The sequence below is a fragment of the Doryrhamphus excisus genome, linkage group LG20 (genome assembly GCF_037039965.1).
Source record: "Doryrhamphus excisus strain RoL-2023G ecotype Guam linkage group LG20, RoL_Dexc_Guam_v1.1, whole genome shotgun sequence".
In the NCBI taxonomy this organism is placed as follows: Eukaryota; Metazoa; Chordata; class Actinopteri; order Syngnathiformes; family Syngnathidae; genus Doryrhamphus; species Doryrhamphus excisus.
The window spans coordinates 3,262,325-3,281,747 of record NC_136376.1 but is presented as its reverse complement, the minus strand read 5'-3'; the positions used below and the strand labels follow the sequence as shown (position 1 = coordinate 3,281,747).

General features: G+C 41.1%; 2 protein-coding genes across 2 annotated transcripts in view; both read right to left on the bottom strand.

The window, feature by feature from the left end:
• Positions 1-629: 629 nt before the first annotated feature.
• grem2a (gremlin 2, DAN family BMP antagonist a) lies at positions 630-11,763 on the bottom strand. Its single transcript, XM_058059007.2, has 2 exons — positions 11,306-11,763; positions 630-1,752 (listed from the first exon to the last, which is right to left on the bottom strand). Exon 2 carries the CDS (start codon positions 1,749-1,751, stop codon positions 1,188-1,190), a length of 564 nt encoding a protein of 187 aa, XP_057914990.2. The 5' UTR covers position 1,752; positions 11,306-11,763; the 3' UTR covers positions 630-1,187.
• A 958-nt stretch (positions 11,764-12,721) lies between these two features.
• Positions 12,722-19,423, bottom strand: part of rgs7a (regulator of G protein signaling 7a) — a 67,481-nt gene continuing 60,779 nt past the window's right edge. Inside the window, exons 16-18 of the mRNA XM_058059005.2 lie at positions 19,138-19,227; positions 13,622-13,658; positions 12,722-13,539 (exon numbers count right to left, since the gene is read on the bottom strand). Of these exons, the coding sequence (XP_057914988.1) occupies positions 13,638-13,658; positions 19,138-19,227 (111 nt within the window). The 3' untranslated portion in view covers positions 12,722-13,539; positions 13,622-13,637. The remainder of the gene's footprint in view (positions 13,540-13,621; positions 13,659-19,137; positions 19,228-19,423) is intronic.

Here is a 19,423-nt window from a genome sequence, read left to right as displayed (position 1 = left end):
TCATATAATTTTTTATTTAATTTCAGATTAGATTAATTATTTTGGTTTAGATTAACATAAGATTATGTTAATGAAATAGTACAACTTTATCTTTGGAGAATTTATACAGTTAGGCCAGGGGTGCGCAAACTACGGCGCGGGGGCCACATTCGGCCCGCCAAGTGTATAATACAACACACAACCTGGTTTGAGCCAACCTTTTGATGGTTTAGGTAGCTTTTTTATTAAAAAAAATATATTTTCACAAGCACATATAGCAGATAGCATGACACTTTTACAGATAGAATAATTCCAGGTGGACTGTTAGAATTATTATATGTGTAAAATATGCTAGTTTTTTGTTAAATCAATGCGCCCCTTGAGTCAAAAAGTTTTCTGAACCCTGATTTGGGCAATAAGGAATTTATTTATTTATTTTTTTAATAATTTTTTTTTTTTTTTATAATTGTATTCAAGAAAAAATAATTTATAATGTAATATAAAAATGTATAAATTGAGTAATTATATTATTAGTTAAATAATTTTTGTGTAGTGTCATTTTAAATATAATTAAAACATTACCATTAAAACATAAATTATATTTATTTTTTTATAAAAAAATTATAATTTAATTTTAAAAATTATGAATTAATTAATATTATTAATTAACTGCATTTTAGGTGTCATTTTAAATATAATTAAAATCTTACCATTAAAACATAAAAAAAATCTGTTTTGCATTGTATTCCCTTACTGCAACCAGAAGAAACCAAATTGACATTTGGTACGTACCAAAACGTGATTACGTCATATCGTTACACCCCTGTATGAAAATGATATTCTGGTATTCTGAGCTGTGTGGTAGAATATATCATATTTTGACAAAACTTTGCTTAATTTCCCACCAAATCCTGGTGACAAGTTGAGCTGTATGTTTTTTTTTTTTTTTGTCTTTTGTACGCAGTCTTGTGTCCAAACAGTAACAACATATCGTGTTGCATTCAGGACACTGAAAAGCAAGATAAAATCAGGAAACATCTCCAACAGTTTTTTTTTGTGGTTTTGGACTACAAGGCTGTAAAGTCAACATCTAGTCCAAACCAAGTACCACCATGTCATATAGTCTTCAATCAGTGTTGCAGTATTGTGTGTTTCATTGAAAGAGGTACAGGAAGCAGTTCTACGCAGCGGCATTCCCACTTCCGCCGTCACAGCTTTCCATGTCCGCTCACATCCACCGACATGCAGCGACACTGTTTGACTCTCTGCACTTTGCGGTGTCGGTAAGGCGGCTGCAGGTCAGGGCAATCCAGCTGCACCGTGAGCTGCGTGACGCGGTGCGGCCTGCAGAAGGAGCACGACTGAAACGGTTCCTGGCTTTTATTGTTGCCTTTTCTTCCGGTCCCGGAACCTTTTCCTCGACTCTGGGAACCCACGTGCCGGGGGATGTAGAAGGAGTTGCACTGGCCGTAGCAGAAGCGGTTGACCACCGTGCGGCTCCGGCATCCCTCCTCGCTGATGGTCTGGCGTAAGGGTTGGGTTTTGCACCAGTCTCTGCGCAGGTAGCGACGCTCCGTCACCACCAGGGCCTCCCGGCTGGAGGAGAGCACCTCGGGCTTCTGCTGGAGTAGCCGGTGGTGGCGCTCGGAGGATAGGTTCCCTTTCGTCTTGTACGGGGACGGGATGTAGCCTTGGGGGCGGGGCTTTTTGGTCTCCACGGTGATGCAGAGCACTCCCGCCAGTATGACTGGGATGGTTATTCTCCACAGCATTCTGGAACAGAAAGAGACAACGGTCATGAACGCAACAGTTTCAGTGGTAAGTTGTATTTTTGGTCATTAAAGGTCCAATAGTATGTCACTTTTTACTGATTTCATATCATATATATATATATATATATATATTTATATATATAATGTGTGTTCCTAAAGCCTGTTTTTAGTTTTTTGGTTCTAAAAAAATATATGTATTGTTCTAAAATATATATATAAAATATAAAAATAAAACTAAAAATAAAAATATTCAAAAAAATATATGTATTGTTCTAAAATATATATATAAAATATAAAAATAAAACTAAAAATAAAAATATTCTAAAAAAATATGTATTGTTCTAAAATATATATATATAATATAAAAATAAAAATAAAAATATTCTAAAAAAAATATGTATTGTTCTAAAATATATATATAAAATATAAAAATAAAACTAAAAATAAAAATTATATATATATATATATATTATGTGTGTTCCTAGAGCTTGTTTTTTACAACCAAATGTGAAATTTTTAAGTTCTATGTTTTTAGGATGAAAAAGCAGGCTTCGCTACACATCTTAAAATGACGCCTGGCGCTCCACCAAACGTTCCTACATACGTGGGAGCTGTAAGTTTGATCATTTTCTTTCTTTTAAGCAAATAAGCTAACCCAGCATGATGCTAATGCTAGCATAGCCATGCTAGCATGAACTTAATTTGTGATGGAGATTAGAAGTTATGATGAATTTAAGGACTATAGGTAGAGCAAATTAAATTCCAAATTAACCTAGCATGATGACGTGACTGTAATGGTAGCCATGCTAGTTTTGCTAACGTTTGCGTCCTCCTGTTTCACTCCTTTATGTGATATTGTTGTATGTAATATATTGAATTCATTACGTCGGGTAAGTGAAGACTTTTTGTGAACGAGAAATCTTTACATTTTAATCTGGCAAGATCTTTTTACTCTTCAGTGACTAAGCTAACCTAGCGTGATGACGTGACTGTAATGGTAGCCATGCTAGTTTTGCTAACATTTGCATCCTCCTGTTTCACTCCTTTATGTGATATTGTTGTATGTAATATATTGAATTCATTACGTTGGGCAAGTGAAGACTTTTTGTGAACGAGAAATCTTTACGTTTTAATCTGGCAAGATGTTGTGACTCTTCAGTGACTAAGCTAACCTAGCGTGATGACGTGACTGTTATGGTAGCCATGCTAGTTTTGCTAACGTTTGCGTCCTCCTGTTTCACTCCTTTATGTGATATTGTTGTATGTAATATATTGAATTCATTACGTCGGGTAAGTGAAGACTTTTTGTGAACGAGAAATCTTTACGTTTTAATCTGGCAAGATCTTTTGACTCTTCAGTGACTAAGCTAACCTAGCATGATGACGTGACTGTTATGGTAGCCATGCTAGTTTTGCTTGTTGTATGTGATATATTGCATTAATTACGTCGGGAAAGTGTAGAGTTGTAGTGTACGTGTAAAAAGTGGTACACATAGTACATAGTACACAACATACACTGTTTATTAGCATTAAAGCTACAGACACACAAAATAGAGCGGTCCCAGTTGGGTTTGCTAATAGTACTTTCTTTACTAAATTCCAGCATCAACATGCAATTTTACTTGTAAGCTATAAAAACTGCTTAAAAAATACCATAAGACCGTTTTAATCGTTTTAATGATGTGTGGTCACGTGAAGCACCTTTACATTTCCATTGACGTTCAACTCCCTTGCAAAAATAAACAAAACCCTCCCATCAAAGGATGAACTTAAACACCCATAACGAGAAGAGGAAGTTGACTTTATTGTTAAAATAATTAGCGCTTTGCTTACTTTAGTCATGAACTATGCCGCAGATATGTAAACCAGCATAGGAAAGTTCCATCTGTATGCCATTAGGGGTGAAAAAGCACCTTTATTATTCTCTTTGCTGATATATCCTATTGTGATGACTGAACTTAGAACGACCCGCTATCTCTCCGACTGTTTGTTTCATCCTCGCATCACAACGACACGACTGATGCGGCGTCTTCCAGTGTGAAGCTCGGCTAGAGCACCATTTTTTTTTTTTTTTTTTTTTTTTGGCCCAAGCATCTTTTGAACAGATGTCGTTCCTGAAAAGGACCGCATGACAGGGAAGCAAAGTGCCCGGAGGCCACGGAGTGAGTGGGCTTATTCACAAAGCGCTCTTCACCGTGTAAAATGTGGAAGTCGTCTTCGCCTTCGGTGACCCTCTAATAACCCCACCGTGGAACAAATGACTTTATCATAAGCCACTTTGGCTTTTGACTCCTTTTTAATGCTGCTCTTGATCCTGATGTCATGGCAGCTGTGTGGGCGTGCCACCAAGGCACCGAGGCTCCATCGTCAGCATCGTCCATACGGCTTAAATGCCTTATTATTTATAGCAAATGCTTGGAAAAAAGCACCGTGTTGTGATATTTTTTTTGGACATATTCACATCTGGTAAAAACTATTCATTCATTCATTTTCTACCGCTTTTCCTCACAAGGGTCGCGGGGGTTGCTGGAGCCTATCCCAGCTGTCTTCGGGCGAGAGGCGGGGTACACCCTGGACTGGTGGCCAGCCAATCACAGGGCACATATAGACAAACAACCATTCACACTCACATTCATACCTATGGACAATTTGGAGTCGCTAATTAACCTAGCATGTTTTTGGAATGTGGGAGGAAACCGGAGTACCCGGAGAAAACCCACGCATGCACGGGGAGAACATGCAAACTCCACACAGGGATGGCCGAGGGTGGAATTGAACCCTGGTCTCCTAGCTGTGAGGTCTGCGCGCTAACCACTAGACCGCCGTGCTGCCCGCATCCATACCAGTTACTTTGAATTTTGCTTTTTCACTATATCAGAATCTGAATCGCCTTTATTGTCATTGTATTGCGTACAACGAAATTTGAGTGCAATTCCACGGTGCATTTTGTAGAAATTAAAAATAAGGAAAAGGATAAAAATAAAACAAGGAATAACAATATAAATATAAAAGTGACCACAAAAAAAACTATAGTCACAAATTAAACAAATAAACAAATTTTATGTTGTTTTTTTTTGCCTAAATTAAGTATTTTCTCACATAAAAACAGCTAAATGAAAGCATTCAGGAGACCCATTCAAAGACATTATGAAGATTTGTAGTATTCTACACCGGTCACTAGGTGTCACTGCTGAGACAATAGTCACCGTAGGAAGTACTGTACATAACAGGAAGTAAATAAAGAACAACAAGGAACCCTACCAATAGTAATGTGAGTTCTATACCAGTCACTTCGAATTTTGCTGTCTCATGATAGTCACAAATTAAACAAATAAAGCAAATTTTATGTATTTTTTTTGTTGCATAAATTAAGTTTTTTCTCACATAAAAACGGCTAGATGAAGTCATCCAGAAGACCCATTCAAAGACATTGTGAAGATATGTAGTATTCTACACCGGTCACTAGGTGTCAGTAATGTTACACTGCTGAGACAATAGCCACCATAGGAAGTACTGTACAGAACAGGAAGTAAATAAAGGACAACAAGGAACTCTACCAATAATAATGTGAGTTTATAATATGTCTTATTGTGTCTACTATTTGAGGTTTCTAATAATGTTAGAAACGCTGCACGGCGGTCGAGTGGTTACAGCGCAGACCTCACAGCTAGGAGACAAGGGTTCAATTCCAGGAGTTTTGCATGTTCTCCCCGTGCATGCATGGGTTTTCTCCGGTTACTCCGGTTTCCTCCCACATTCCAAAAACATGCTAGGTTAATTAGCGACTCCAAATTGTCCATAGGTATGAATGTGAGTGTGAATGGTTGTTTGTCTTTATGTACCCTGTGATTGGCTGGCCACCAGTCGCCCAAAGACAGCTGGGATAGGCTCCAGCACCCCCTGCGACCCTCGTGAGGAAAAACGGTAGAAAATGAATGAATAAGAATCTTATTTCGAAGTCTGGAGTGTAGAATGTGGAACCAATCAACCATGGTAAATGAGGAATGACTGTACTCGTGTAATTTTGTGGCCTTACTATTTAATTTTATGGATTTTATCCATACATGCAGTCATCACATTCCTTGAATTCCATGTGTGACTCAATATGTAACTAAAAAGGAAAGGATTCCGAACACTAAAACTCTTTACTTTATAGTATTGCCATTGTGGTAAATACCAGGATTAACATAAACAAGTCATTAAACGTCACATCAGAAGTATAAATATGTGATGTTGGTACATTGGTACTACTTATTGTACTGTAAGTTTCTCCAAGATGACAGTGCTTCTCAGCTTATCTCTATCAGGGAGAACCCGGCCATCCTACACAGAAAACTCTTTCCTGGATTTCTAGCCCTTCATATAGTTCTGATACTGCAGTTGAAATGGCTCATGGGATACTTTGTGGTCCTACGGGACATTGGCACTGAGACCCGTGAATTTTCTGTTTTACACATTGAGGAAACCTTGAGGAAACCTTGAGATGTTTGCTTCTACCTGTCACTCATCTACGGAGTCCTCGGTGTCACCCGTCCAGAACCAGTATCTTTGTGGTTATGGCTTCCATCCAACCTCCAACCATCCATCCAATCCAAGCTAACAGTCTTGTATGTCTGATTCCTTGAAGAACCTCTAAGGAGGAACCACTCCGCAAGATCCACCGTTCTTGTGACTCTGGTGATTCTACCTTTATTAACTCTGAGAAACGCTAACGGGAGGACGTGACGGATGGCTTCAAAGAGCTTCCTGTCTCCAACGTCCAAAAACCGGGCCTGATAGTGCCGGTCCTGACAAGCTCCCACCATCAATTCTGCTGCAAAACCACTTGAGGCTTCATTTGAGGCTTTGGAGCACTGAGGTGGGGTGGTTAACCTTTGGCGTAACGAGACAGTAGGAAGGACGGGACAAGGAGATGTTGAGGTTTGGGGTCTCTTACCACGACTGTACCCCCCCCCCACACAGACTAACATGAACTCTCGCTCTGTGTCTCCTTGACGCTTGCCCTAATTATTCCAACGTCCTGCCGCCGCCGCCGCCGCCGACGACGGAAGGAGACTGCGGTTGAAAGTGAAGCGGACCTCTCTCTCTCTCGTCTGCGCCAGAGACTAATATCGCCCCCGTAAACAATCTTTGTGCTGGGACTGCTGCGAGAGAGAAACCACAAATACTTTGGGGGACATGCTTCACTGAAGTGTGGCAGACCTTGCTTCCAAAATGGAGGACTGTAATGAAATTACAAATACCAGAACCAAATACCAGAGAGAGTGAGGGAGACGGCTGGGCTGGACGCAAGAACATATTATCTTTTTTTTTTTTTTTTTTCCATCAAAGCATTAAAATATTGCTACAGGTTGCTTTACAAATCCACGTCCACAGTTAAAGGACACCCAAAAAAAACACAACACGATGTGTTTAATTGCAACACAACTGCATAGAGGAACCATGTCATTATCAGCATTAACACTCAGGACGGATGGATGGTTTTTTTTTTCTTGATGTTCCAGCATCTTTATGAGGTTTCTGTCAGCGGTTTGGACAGCCGTTTGTCACCGCAATCCATCTTGATAATGACTCGCAGATATCGAGCTCGAGTCCAGTCTAAAGTGGCGAGGAGAATCCAGGACGACGCCTCGGCTTCAGCTGCCATATGGAGTGGATGACCGCCAGTTGGAGCTTGTTTGCCGCTATGAAGCGACAGCGATTAACGCCGCATTCAATCTTGGCTCGTATTTGGAATTTGATTCGCTTTAATGGAATTTCGTTTCAGCTGTCTGCTTAAATCAGAAAATACATTTCGGTCGATTCCTCGATGAGGGAACGGTTTGCATGTGTATGAAAAGTCACGCTGGGATGAATTTGGTGTGGAAGACCTTAAGAACTTTGACTTTTAACCCCATTAAACATTTTCAGCAGACATGCTGAGCCTGGGGCGGCACGGTGGTCGAGTGGTTAGCGCACAGACCTCACAGCTAGGAGACCAGGGTTCAATTCCACCCTCCTCCATCTCTGTGTGGAGTTTGCATGTTCTCCCCGTGCATGCGTGGGTTTTCTCCGGGTACTCCGGTTTCCTCCCACATTCCAAAAACATGCTAGGTTAATTAGCGACTTCAAATTGTCCATAGGTATGAATGTGAGTGTGAATGGTTGTTTGTCTTTATGTGCCCTGTGATTGGCTGTACCCCGCCTCTCGCCCGAAGACAGCTGGGATAGGCTCCAGCACCCCCGCAATCCTCGTGAGGAAAAGCGGTAGAAAATGAATGAATGCTGAGCCTGCAGACCAGAAATTGGTGGCCTGTGACATCACAAATTGACAAAACCTCCCACAGACACACTCTTAAAATCTTGTCCGTATCTTGTCCATGTGTCCGTATACTTTTGTTCATCCAGAACACAACTCATACAGCCCGTAAATGACATTTTGCGTCAAAACTTGGAAAAAACGTGTTTTTTGAAGCACATTCCAAAAAACAGCAGATGGTCCCTGTCCTTTCTAGGATCTTTGACTTGACTTTTTGATGTGGGTCCTTTTAAAGATGCAGTGCACCTGTCATAGAGCGGGTCTTTGACCAGCGTTTTTGCTGTATATCCCTAAAACACAGCAAAGGGCTCCTGCCAACCAAGTAGAGGCTCTTGGACTAGAATTTTTTTTGTAGTGCATATAGAGCATCTTTAACTCATTTGTGGAGTCCTTAAAAAAAGCAGATTGGTCCTGTTACATACTAGATTTTACGGTAGGTTTTCTCCGGGTACTCCGGTTTTCTCCCACATTCCAAAAAATTATTCAATTATTGAATTATTACAATTACATTACAATTATCGATTATTTGAACTGAAATTACTGCGCAATTATTATTTACCAGGCACCATTATTATTTTTAAGTGAAAACATTAGAGGTACAATATACTGTATGTATTATTTACTAGATTAATTTTATGTATCTTTGCCATAAAATAGGTTGCACGGCGGATGAGTGGTTAGGAAACCCGAGTTCAATTCCACCCTCGGCCATCTCTGTGTGGAGTTTGCATGTTCTGCCCGTGCATTCGTGGGTTTTCTCCGGGTATTAACTAAATAAAACTAAAATAAATTAGATTTTAACTATTATTGTACTGTACAGTGGAGGTTTCATGTTCTCCCCGTGCATGCGTAGGTTTTTTCCGGGTACTCCGGTTTCCTCCCACATTCCAAAAACATGCTAGGTTAATTAGCGACTCCAAATTGTCCATAGGTATGAATGTGAGTGTGAATGGTTGTTTGTTTATATGTGCCCTGTGATTGGCTGGCCACCAGTCCAGGGTGTACCCCGTCTCTCAGCCGAAGTCAGCTGGGATAGGGTCCAGCACCCCTACGTTCTCTGTAGGCGGTATTATGAATTATCCTTACTGACCTTTTTTGCAGTACATTTAGCAAGGGAGGATTGCTTTTATAGTTATTACTATTACTATATTTCCACACAATATGTAAGATATGGTAGAACCACAGAGCAATAAAGAGGAGTGATTCCATACAAGAAAAAGCCCAAATTTAATTTTTTTGTAAAGCCCCCCCAAAAGCAGTGCATTGCAACTCTCACGTGTGAAAAAGTTCCAATCAAACTCCACTTTTAAAGTCTTAAGCGTTGAGGAAAAGGGCTTGTTTTGTGTTGCAAACGTGTCAGAGTGCTGGCTAAATCCTCGTCTTAACGTTGGCGCCGACTGTACAAGGTGGTGCAGTCACGGCAGCAGTAAGACGGATCAGAAGGCAAACTCCCTAAAGCGTTCATAATGTCGAAGCGCCCACACAAACCACATTTATATATATATATATATATATATATATATATATATTTTTTATATGTGTCGTCTTTTTCCCCCGACTGTCATCACACACTAATTCTCTCACTCACAACACTAATTCCCAACCATCAACAGCCACTAATGACAGCCATTTAGCCTGACACTTTTATCCACACAACCTCCTGGAACCTTCAAGGTGGAGGGGAGTTTTAGGGTCTGGGTGGCCGACGTGGTGAGAATCCGAAAAGCCCACACTTGAGTTCCTCAATAAGACCGTACAGATTGCTCTGATTTACACCCTCCTGTGGAACGACGAAGAAGACCCACTGGCTGTAGCGAGGACATTTTACACTTTATGGTCTAAATTTCACCACATTTAAAAATCGATGAACTATTATTGCTGACTGTCATTGAAGTTTCATCCAAAACGCAAATATTTTTGGTACTGGATGAAAAAGTCGGTATGTGTGGTGTGGTTCAGTCAATTAGAGGATCTTTGACAATACATTCCAAAACCCAGCAGGGCACGGACACCATGTACAGGCTCTTTGACTAGATTTTTGTGGCATATGTCCTTCGAAACAGAGCTTCATGCTTAATAGAGGATCTTTGACTCGTTTTTTTTTGCTGTAGATTCCTAAAAAAAGCAAAACAATGCCATACCATTTACGATATGGAAGATCTTTGACTAGTTTTTCTTGAGGGTGACTGACGTTTGGTACTGGATGAAAAAGTCGGTATGTGTGGTGTGTTTCAGCCAATTAGAGGATCTTTGACAACACATTCCAAAACCCAGCAAGGAACAACAGCCATGTACAGGCTCTTTGACTAGATTTTTGTGGCATATGTCCTTCAAAACAGAGCTTCATATTTAATAGAGGATCTTTGACTAGTCTTTTTGCAGTAGATTTCCAAAAAAAGCAAAACAATGCCATACCATTTACGATTTAGAAGATCTTTGACTAGTTTTTCTGGAGGGTGACTGACGTTTTGAGGATCTTTGACCTTGTCTTTTTGCAGTAGGTTCTTAAAAACAGACCTTTGACTGGTGTGTGGGTTTTTTTTGCAGTAGGTCTTTAACACCGAGAGTGCTCCTATCATTTACAGGGACTTTGACCGGCATTTTTGAAGTTGGTCCTTAAAAATAACAGCGTGCTTCTGTTATATTGAGGATCTTTGATTGGTAAAAAGAATTATTATAGGATCTTTGACTTGTCTTTTTGTAGTAGGTTCATAAAGCGGATCTTTGACTGGCATTTTTTTTTTTTGCAGTAGATCTTTAAAAACAGCAAAGCACTTCTGTTATATAGAGGATCTTTGAGTATTGGTTTTGCAGTAAATTTCCTAAAACAGCCAAGCCCTCTAGTAAAGTACATAGAAGATCTTTGACTGTTTTTTGCAGTAGGTTCTCGGCTCTTGTCATATACTTTAGGGGATCTTTAACTAGCATTTTTTTGGTTTGTTTTCTGCAGTCGGTCCTTAAAACAACAAGTGCTTTGGTCATGTAGAGGATCTTTGATCGCTTTGTCTACGTGGGATCATCTCATGATTAAAACCGATTATTTAAATGTCTTTTTGGCTTAACTCTTACCAAATTTGTAAAGTAATGGAATCCTAACTTCCCACAACTCCAACTTGGTAGCCCTAAACGAGTATGTCAATCCAATTTAAGACTCTAGTGTCAGCCAAATGGAGCATTATTTGGCAGTGAGTGTTGTTTGCTTGCGATGCGTTCAAGCGCCAAAAGGAGCGTATATTACAGTGACGGGTGCGTGTACCTCTCAGCACAGTTGCACAGCGTGACGGTAGCGTGTGGAGGATGCGGTCAGGGCAGGTCATTCCACCATCGGCGGTCCTTGTGTCCGCTGCCAGGCTCCGGTTTCCATGACAACAAAGTCTGTAGTATCCTCAGGCTTTTTGATTTCTAAGCTGTCTGTCATTGTTTTGTTTCTTCTTGGCTTCTAGAGGGCGGCTCCACAGCTTGAAGACAGTGAGACCATAGCTCAGCTCTCAGTGTGTGAGTGTCTGTGTGTGTGTGTGTGTGGGTGTGTGTACGTGGGTGTGTGTGAAAGTGTTCCACTGACTGGAAAGCCTTCAGACTTAGTTTGAATCCCACCACCCTTGTCCCTCCTCAAGATTGGGAGGCCTTTTTCCTATTGGCTATGCTTATTGTGTACTCCTTTTTTTTAATATACTTGTGTGTGTGTGTGTGTGTGTGTGTGTGTGTGTGTGCGTGGGGGGGTATTTCTCTATTTTCATTTTACACGTTTTCAGCCAATCATGTGTCAAGCTTTCTTCCCTTTCAGTTTGCATTTTTAAATCACATTATTATTATCTTATTATAATTAATAGTTATAACATATGTAATGCTATATACCATAATAATTATATCTATTTCTGGTAATATATTTAAAATTATATTATATATATATATATATATATTTCTATTTTTTAATGAAAACATTGTAAGAAAAAAAGTGGAAAATTGTGAAAAAAAATGTTTCTCAAAAAAGGAAAAAAAATTAAATGAGAAGAAAGTAAACCAGGTAATAAAATTTATAATATCAAAAAATTGCCTGCACTGAAAAAATGAAAGGAAGCAAAAAAAAGTGTATAAAAAGAATGAAAAAATAAATAAAAATAGTTGCAAATGCTGAAAAAATGCTGTAAAATAAAAAAAACCTGAATGAAAAATAGGTTTAAAAAAATATATAAAATAAAATAAATGAAGAAATTTGAAAATAATGAAGAAAAATATCAAGGAAAAAAATGTAAAAAGTAAATGACCCATTCTAATATAAAAAGCAAAGGAAAACTATTTTTTTTAAAAAGAGTAAAAAAATAAAAATGAGAAAAAAGTCAGCCAGGGAATAAATTGTATAATGTCAAAAGACAGCCTGTTTTTTTTTGTAACATTAAAGTGTGGGAAATGAAAAAAAGTGCATATAACGAATTAAAACAATAAAAAGTACAAAAAAAAAAACTAAAGGAATAATTAAATAGAGAACTAACTCTAAAAATCCCAACGTCTTAAACCGACTTCTAAGAAGACAGCGCCCCTCAGTGGGGGGAATAACCTTTTACCGCCCTCTAGCGGTCACAAACCAGAATGCACTGCCCAACTGCTTTACCAGTATGTCATCCTGTTGCGTCCAGTGATGGCTGGCATTCTCCAGAGTCATGACAAGCCACCATAACAGACAGAGGGCCGACTTTAATAATACAAGTAAGTCAAAGTGTCCTTAAATATGGTATAAAAATAAATGCAGAGAAAAAAAAAAACATAGAGGTATGTTTTACATCGTACGGCAGACGTTTAAGTATCCTCCTGATAGGATGTGACTTTACTTACTTGTGTGCAATGGAAACCAATAATGTGCTGATTAGATTATTGTAGTGCAATAAAAAAATAACGCAAAGCTGAAAAGTAAACACACACTAAACAATCATAGTAATATAGTTGTAGATACATATATATATATGTATATATATGTATATATGTGTATATATACATATATATAGTATATTCATTCTGCACAACACTTTCCCATTGGCTAGGATTGATCATTTTAAGCTTATTTTTTTTACGTGTGTGTTTTATTTCATTGTATTTCTGTCTCTCTGACATCATGAAAGAAGGTCTCCACCATTTTACCTCTCCGGCGTCCCCACACAGTCCAGCGATGCTTCTTATTTTATTCTTTTTTTTCCCCTTTAAAGTAATCGTATAATGTCAGTTGCTGTAAGAAGAGGAGACGGAGCATCTCTGTCTCTGTGGACGTGCAATGGCTGCTGGACAAACGAACTGGACGAACAGACGGGCCCGGCTTGTTCCCCCCCCCCCCGGCTGGGGCCCGGAGTGGGTGTCTAGACAATGATGGAGAGATGATGACGATGGCTGCTCTCCATGTCCCAGAGAGAGATGGCATTGATTTTCTTTTGTGTTTTTTTTTTGTTTTTTTAGCATGATGGCACACCGCTGCTCCACTGCTTGGATCCTGGTGGGTCTCTCCTGTGGTGGGAAGACACCAAAAAGGAGGACATACAAGGTGACTATAATGTGACATTAGTTTTTTTTTAGCATTGGATCTTACCTGGAAGGAAACACTTTCAGAAGAGGTTCTTACTCTTCTGTAAAAGAAACGAAAAAAGAAAAATGAGTATTTCATGAATAACACCCCTACCCTAATAACCTAAAATATAGTATTTTTTGGTGTATTATTTATAGTGCAGAATGCCATCATTGTTAGCATGTCAACAATAAGGGGTAGGCCATTTTATGGCATTTATTCATTCATTCATTTTCTACCGCTTATCCTCACATCCTCGCAGGGGTTGCTGGAGCCTATCCCAGCTGTCTTCGGGGAAGAGGCAAGATACACCCTGGACCGATCACCAAGCAATCACAGTTTATGTTGTAGCATCGTTGTTTGGCTAAATATATACAGTATGGCTAAATTTGTCGCGGGGTGCTGGAGCCTATCCCAGCTGTCTTTGGCCGAGAGGCGGGGTACACCCTGGACCGATCACCAACCAATCACAGTTTATTTTGTTTGGCTAAATATATACAGTATGGCTAAATTTGTCGCGGGGGTGCTGGAGCCTATCCCAGCTGTCTTCCGACAAGAGGCAGGGTACACCCTGGACCGATCACCATATAATCACAGTTTATGTTGTAGCATCGTTGTTTGGCTAAATATATACAGTATGGCTAAATTTTTTGCAGGGGTGCTGGAGCCTATCCCAGCTGTTTTCAGGCGAGAGGCGGGGTACACCCTGGACCGATCACCAACCAATCACAGTTTATGTTGTTTGGCTAAATATATACAGTATGGCTAAATTTGTCGTGGGGGTGCTGGAGCCTATCCCAGCTGTCTTCGGGGAAGAGGCAAGATACACCCTGGACTGATCACCAACCAATCACAGTTTATGTTGTAGCATCGTTGTTTGGCTAAATATATACAGTATGGCTAAATTTGTCGTGGGGGTGCTGGAGCCTATCCCAGCTGTCTTCGGGGAAGAGGCAAGATACACCCTGGACTGATCACCAACCAATCACAGTTGGTTGGTGGAGCCTATCCCAGCTGTCTTTGGGCGAGAGGCGGGGTACACCCTGGACCGATCACCAACCAATCACAGTTTATGTTGTAGCATCGTTGTTTGGCTAAATATATATAGTATGGCTAAATTTGTTGCAGAGGTGCTGGAACCTATCCCACCTGTCTTTGAGCAAGAGGCGGGGTACACCCTGGACCGATCACCAACCAATCACAGTTTATGTTGTAGCATCATTGTTTGGCTAAATATATACAATATGGCTAAATTTGTCGTGGAGGTGCTGGAGCCTATCCCAGCTGTCTTCGGGCGAGAGGCGGGGTACACCCTGGACCGATCACCAACCAATCACAGTTTATGTTGTTTGGCTAAATATATACAGTATGGCTAAATTTGTCATGGGGGTGCTGAAGCCTATCCCAGCTGTCTTCGGGGAAGAGGCAAGATACACCCTGGACTGTTCACCAACCAATCACAGTTTATGTTGTAGCATCGTTGTTTGGCTAAATATATACAGTATGGCTAAATTTGTCGCGGGGTGCTGGAGCCTATCCCAGCTGTCTTTGGCCGAGAGGCGGGGTACACCCTGGACCGATCACCAACCAATCACAGTTTATTTTGTTTGGCTAAATATATACAGTATGGCTAAATTTGTCGCGGGGGTGCTGGAGCCTATCCCAGCTGTCTTCGGGGAAGAGGCAAGATACACCCTGGACTGATCACCAACCAATCACAGTTTATGTTGTAGCATCGTTGTTTGGCTAAATATATACAGTATGGCTAAATTTGTCGCGGGGTGCTGGAGCCTATCCCAGCTGTCTTTGGCCGAGAGGCGGGGTACACCCTGGACCGATCACCAACCAATCACAGTTTATTTTGTTTGGCTAAATATATACAGTATGGCTAAATTTGTTGCGGGGGTGCTGGAGCCTATCCCAGCTGTCTTCCGACAAGAGGCAGGGTACACCCTGGACCGATCACCATATAATCACAGTTTATGTTGTAGCATCATTGTTTGGCTAAATATATACAGTATGGCTAAATTTGTCGCAGAGGTGCTGGAGCCTATCCCAGCTGTCTTTGGCCGAGAGGCGGGGTACACCCTGGACCGATCACCAACCAATCACAGTTTATGTTGTAGCATCATTGTTTGGCTAAATATATACAATATGGCTAAATTTGTCGCGGAGGTGCTGGAGCCTATCCCAGCTGTCTTTGGCCGAGAGGCGGGGTACACCCTGGACCGATCACCAACCAATCACAGTTTATGTTGTAGCATCGTTGAATGGCTAAATATATACAGTATGGCTAAATTTGTTGCGGAGGTGCTGGAGCCTATCCCAGCTGTCTTCAGGCGAGAGGCGGGGTACACCCTGGACCGATCACCAACCAATCACAGTTTATGTTGTTTGGCTAAATATATACAGTATGGCTAAATTTGTCAAGGGGGTGCTGGAGCCTATCCCAGCTGTCTTCGGGGAAGAGGCAAGATACACCCTGGACCGATCACCAAGCAATCCCAGTTTATGTTGTAGCATTGTTGTTTGGCTAAATATATATAGTATGGCTAAATTTGTTGCAGAGGTGCTGGAACCTATCCCACCTGTCTTTGGGCGAGAGGCGGGGTACACCCTGGACCGATCACCAACCAATCACAGTTTATGTTGTTTGGCTAAATATATACAGTATGGCTAAATTTGTTGCGGGGGTGCTGGAGCCTATCCCAGCTGTCTTCGGGCGAGAGGCGGGGTACACCCTGGACTGGTGGCCAGCCAATCCCAGGGCACATATAGACAAACAACCATTCACACTCACATTCATACCTATGGACAATTTGGAGTCGCTAATTAACCTAGCATGTTTTTGGAATGTGGGAGGAAACCGGAGTACCCGGAGAAAACCCACGCATGCACAGGGAGAACATGCAAACTCCACACAGAGATGGCCGAGGGTGGAATTGAACTCGGGTCTCCTAGCTGTGAGGTCTGTGCGCTAACCACTCGTCCGCCGTGCAGTTTAATACAGTTGAAAAGCCAGGATACCAAGAAATGCTGCAAATGTTTTAAAGACAGCACAAATTGTCCGTGTGTCATAAACAATCCCACAACTTCACACCATTCCAGTGGAGGCCATATTTATGTCATTCCAAACCTCCCAAAGCCAATATCGTCTTTGCCACGATAACGGGTAGAAACACGGAGCAGCTTCAGAGGCTAATTAGCATCATTGTGACTTATTAATCCAGTGATGGCGGCCAGACAAGCGGGCCTTGATGCAGCACCACCTGACAGAGCGTTCTATTAATACCCCGCTTTTATCCGCCCCGTGCACCTCATCTGTATTACCGGCGCGTGGGCGCCTCTTTTGTTTGCTGCGTCCTTTGCTTTGACCTGGTGGGTTTGCGACGTTTCAGCAACTCTTTCACAGGCCGTCCTCGAGCATTTTCATATGCTGCTCAGATAGCATTCGTGCGCTCGCACAAACAGAGCGCTAGCTACTTGTACGCTCTCAGACTGAACTCTGGGTGAACCTGTGTGAGGTTTATTCCTGATATTAAGGCAGGATCAGTGTGATTTACACGATTCCGCTGAGAAACAACACACAGCTTTGATTTGGTTCCGGAAGACCGTGGAATCGAAGCCAACCTTGGAGTTTGTGGTCGGTGTGTTGATTCATGACCAGTTCTCTTTCTGCGTGGAAATGCATTTACAGTACAAAAGCTAAAGCTAAGACCTCACAGCTAGGAGACCAGGGTTCAATTCCCCCCTCGGCCATCTCTGTGTGGAGTTTGCATGTTCTCCCCGTGCATGCGTGGGTTTTCTCCGGGTACTCCGGTTTCCTCCCACATTCCAAAAACATGCTAGGTTAATTGGCGACTCCAAATTGTCCATAGGTATGAATGTGAGTGTGAATGGTTGTTTGTCTATATGTGCCCTGTGATTGGCTGGCCACCAGTCCAGGGTGTACCCCGCCTCTCGCCCGAAGACAGCTGGGATAGGCTCCAGCACCCCCCGCGACCCTCGTGAGGAAAAGCGGTAGAAAATTAATAAAGCTAAAGCTAGCACTTGCAACCCCTAACTGTAGCCAGGGAGCCAATCCCATGCCTGAAGAAAGTCACTGTGGGAAAAGGCACGGTCATAAAAATGTGTGTACAGTCTTCACTCGCTGTTGAGAGTATCACTTCCTCACAATATCGGGTCTAAGACGGACGTGTCATGGCTGAGATCGAATGAAAAAGGTTCTCCTCTCATTCTGTGTGGAAGTGGTAAGTTTTGGACTTATTTGTCCTTCCCTATTCTGTCTGAAACACTTTAATTTTACAATAAATAAATTGAAAAAAGATGAAAAAAATGCTATAAATAAATTGGAGAGGCTAACTAATTGCTATGCTAGCGGTGTCCGTCTATTATGTCCCTGCAGTAATTCCATAGCCTTCTCAAAGTGATGTAAACAAAGAATAATAGGACTTTGCGGAAATTCACTTATCACAAAACAAACGCAAAACAAACGTTGCAGATGAGTAGAAAACTTGTAATGCACAGGTTTCCCGTGGTGGCACGACCTTGGAAGTTTTATAGGACCAACCTCAGATTATTATTATTACAGTATTTGTATAAAAATAGCTTGATAATAATCAACAAGTGAATTCTGGAGGGGAGTAGATTCAACACCAGGATCCTGTAGGTGGCACTGTGTTCATTGTTCACGTTGCAGATGAGTACAAAACTTGTAATGCACAGGTTTGCCGTGGTGGCATGACATAGGAAGTTTTATAGGACCGACCTCAGATTATTATGATTACAGTATTTGTATGAAAATAGCTTGATAATAATCAACAAGTGAAATCTGGGGGGTAGTAGATTCAACACCAGGATCCTATAGGTGGCACCGTGTTCATTGTTCACATTGCAGATGAGTACAAAACTTGTAATGCACAGGTTTCCCGTGGTGGCACGACCAAGGAAGTTTTATAGGACCAACCTCAGATTATTATTATAACAGAATTTGTATAAAAATAGCTTGATAATAATCAACAAGTGCATTCTGGAGGGTAGTAGATTCAACACCAGGATCCTGTAGGTGGCACCGTGTTCATTGTTCACGTTGCAGATGAGTACAAAACTTGTAATGCACAGGTTTCCCGTGGTGGCACGACCGAGGAAGTTTTATATGACCGACCTCAGATTATTATGATTACAGTATTTGTATAAAAATAGCTTGATAATAATCAACAAGTGAATTCTGGAGGGTAGTAGATTCAACACCAGGATCCTGTAGGTGGCACCGTGTTCATTGTTCACGTTGCAGATGAGTACAAAACTTGTAATGCACAGGTTTCCCGTGGTGGCAGGATTTATAGGACCGACCTCAGATTATTATTATTACAGTATTTGGTTAAAAATAGCTTGATAATAATCAACAAGTAAAACTTGTAATGCACATTATATTAGTGCCGATTGATCTGACCTTGTGCCACTGCAGCACACGGTCATGACAATGTGTTCCTACAGAACAGTAAGGCTCATCCACGGAATGTGGAAAGACTTTTTGGTACCTTTTTCTTGGCCTGCAATAGCTCTTGATAGGCACTGGAACGAATGAAGCGGCTGTAAGAATCACTCTTCATCAGTTTATAGATGTGTTCCTGTAACATGACAGTCATGCATAAAAACATCATCAGACACGGCGTGATCAAATTATTTCAACACTTGGATTGTTCCACCGAGCGCCACAATAGAGCTGCGACCGGTTTGTTGGCAGGGATAAAAGATGCCTGTCCAGACTTAGACCAGCTGTTTTTCCTTCCATTAAGTTTCTTCATAAATAAGCTTTGTTAATGT

What these genes read in the sequence shown, in the direction of transcription:
- grem2a (XM_058059007.2), bottom strand. Translation starts at nt 1,751, where the DNA reads ATGCTGTGGAGAATAACCATCCCAGTCATACTGGCGGGAGTGCTCTGC.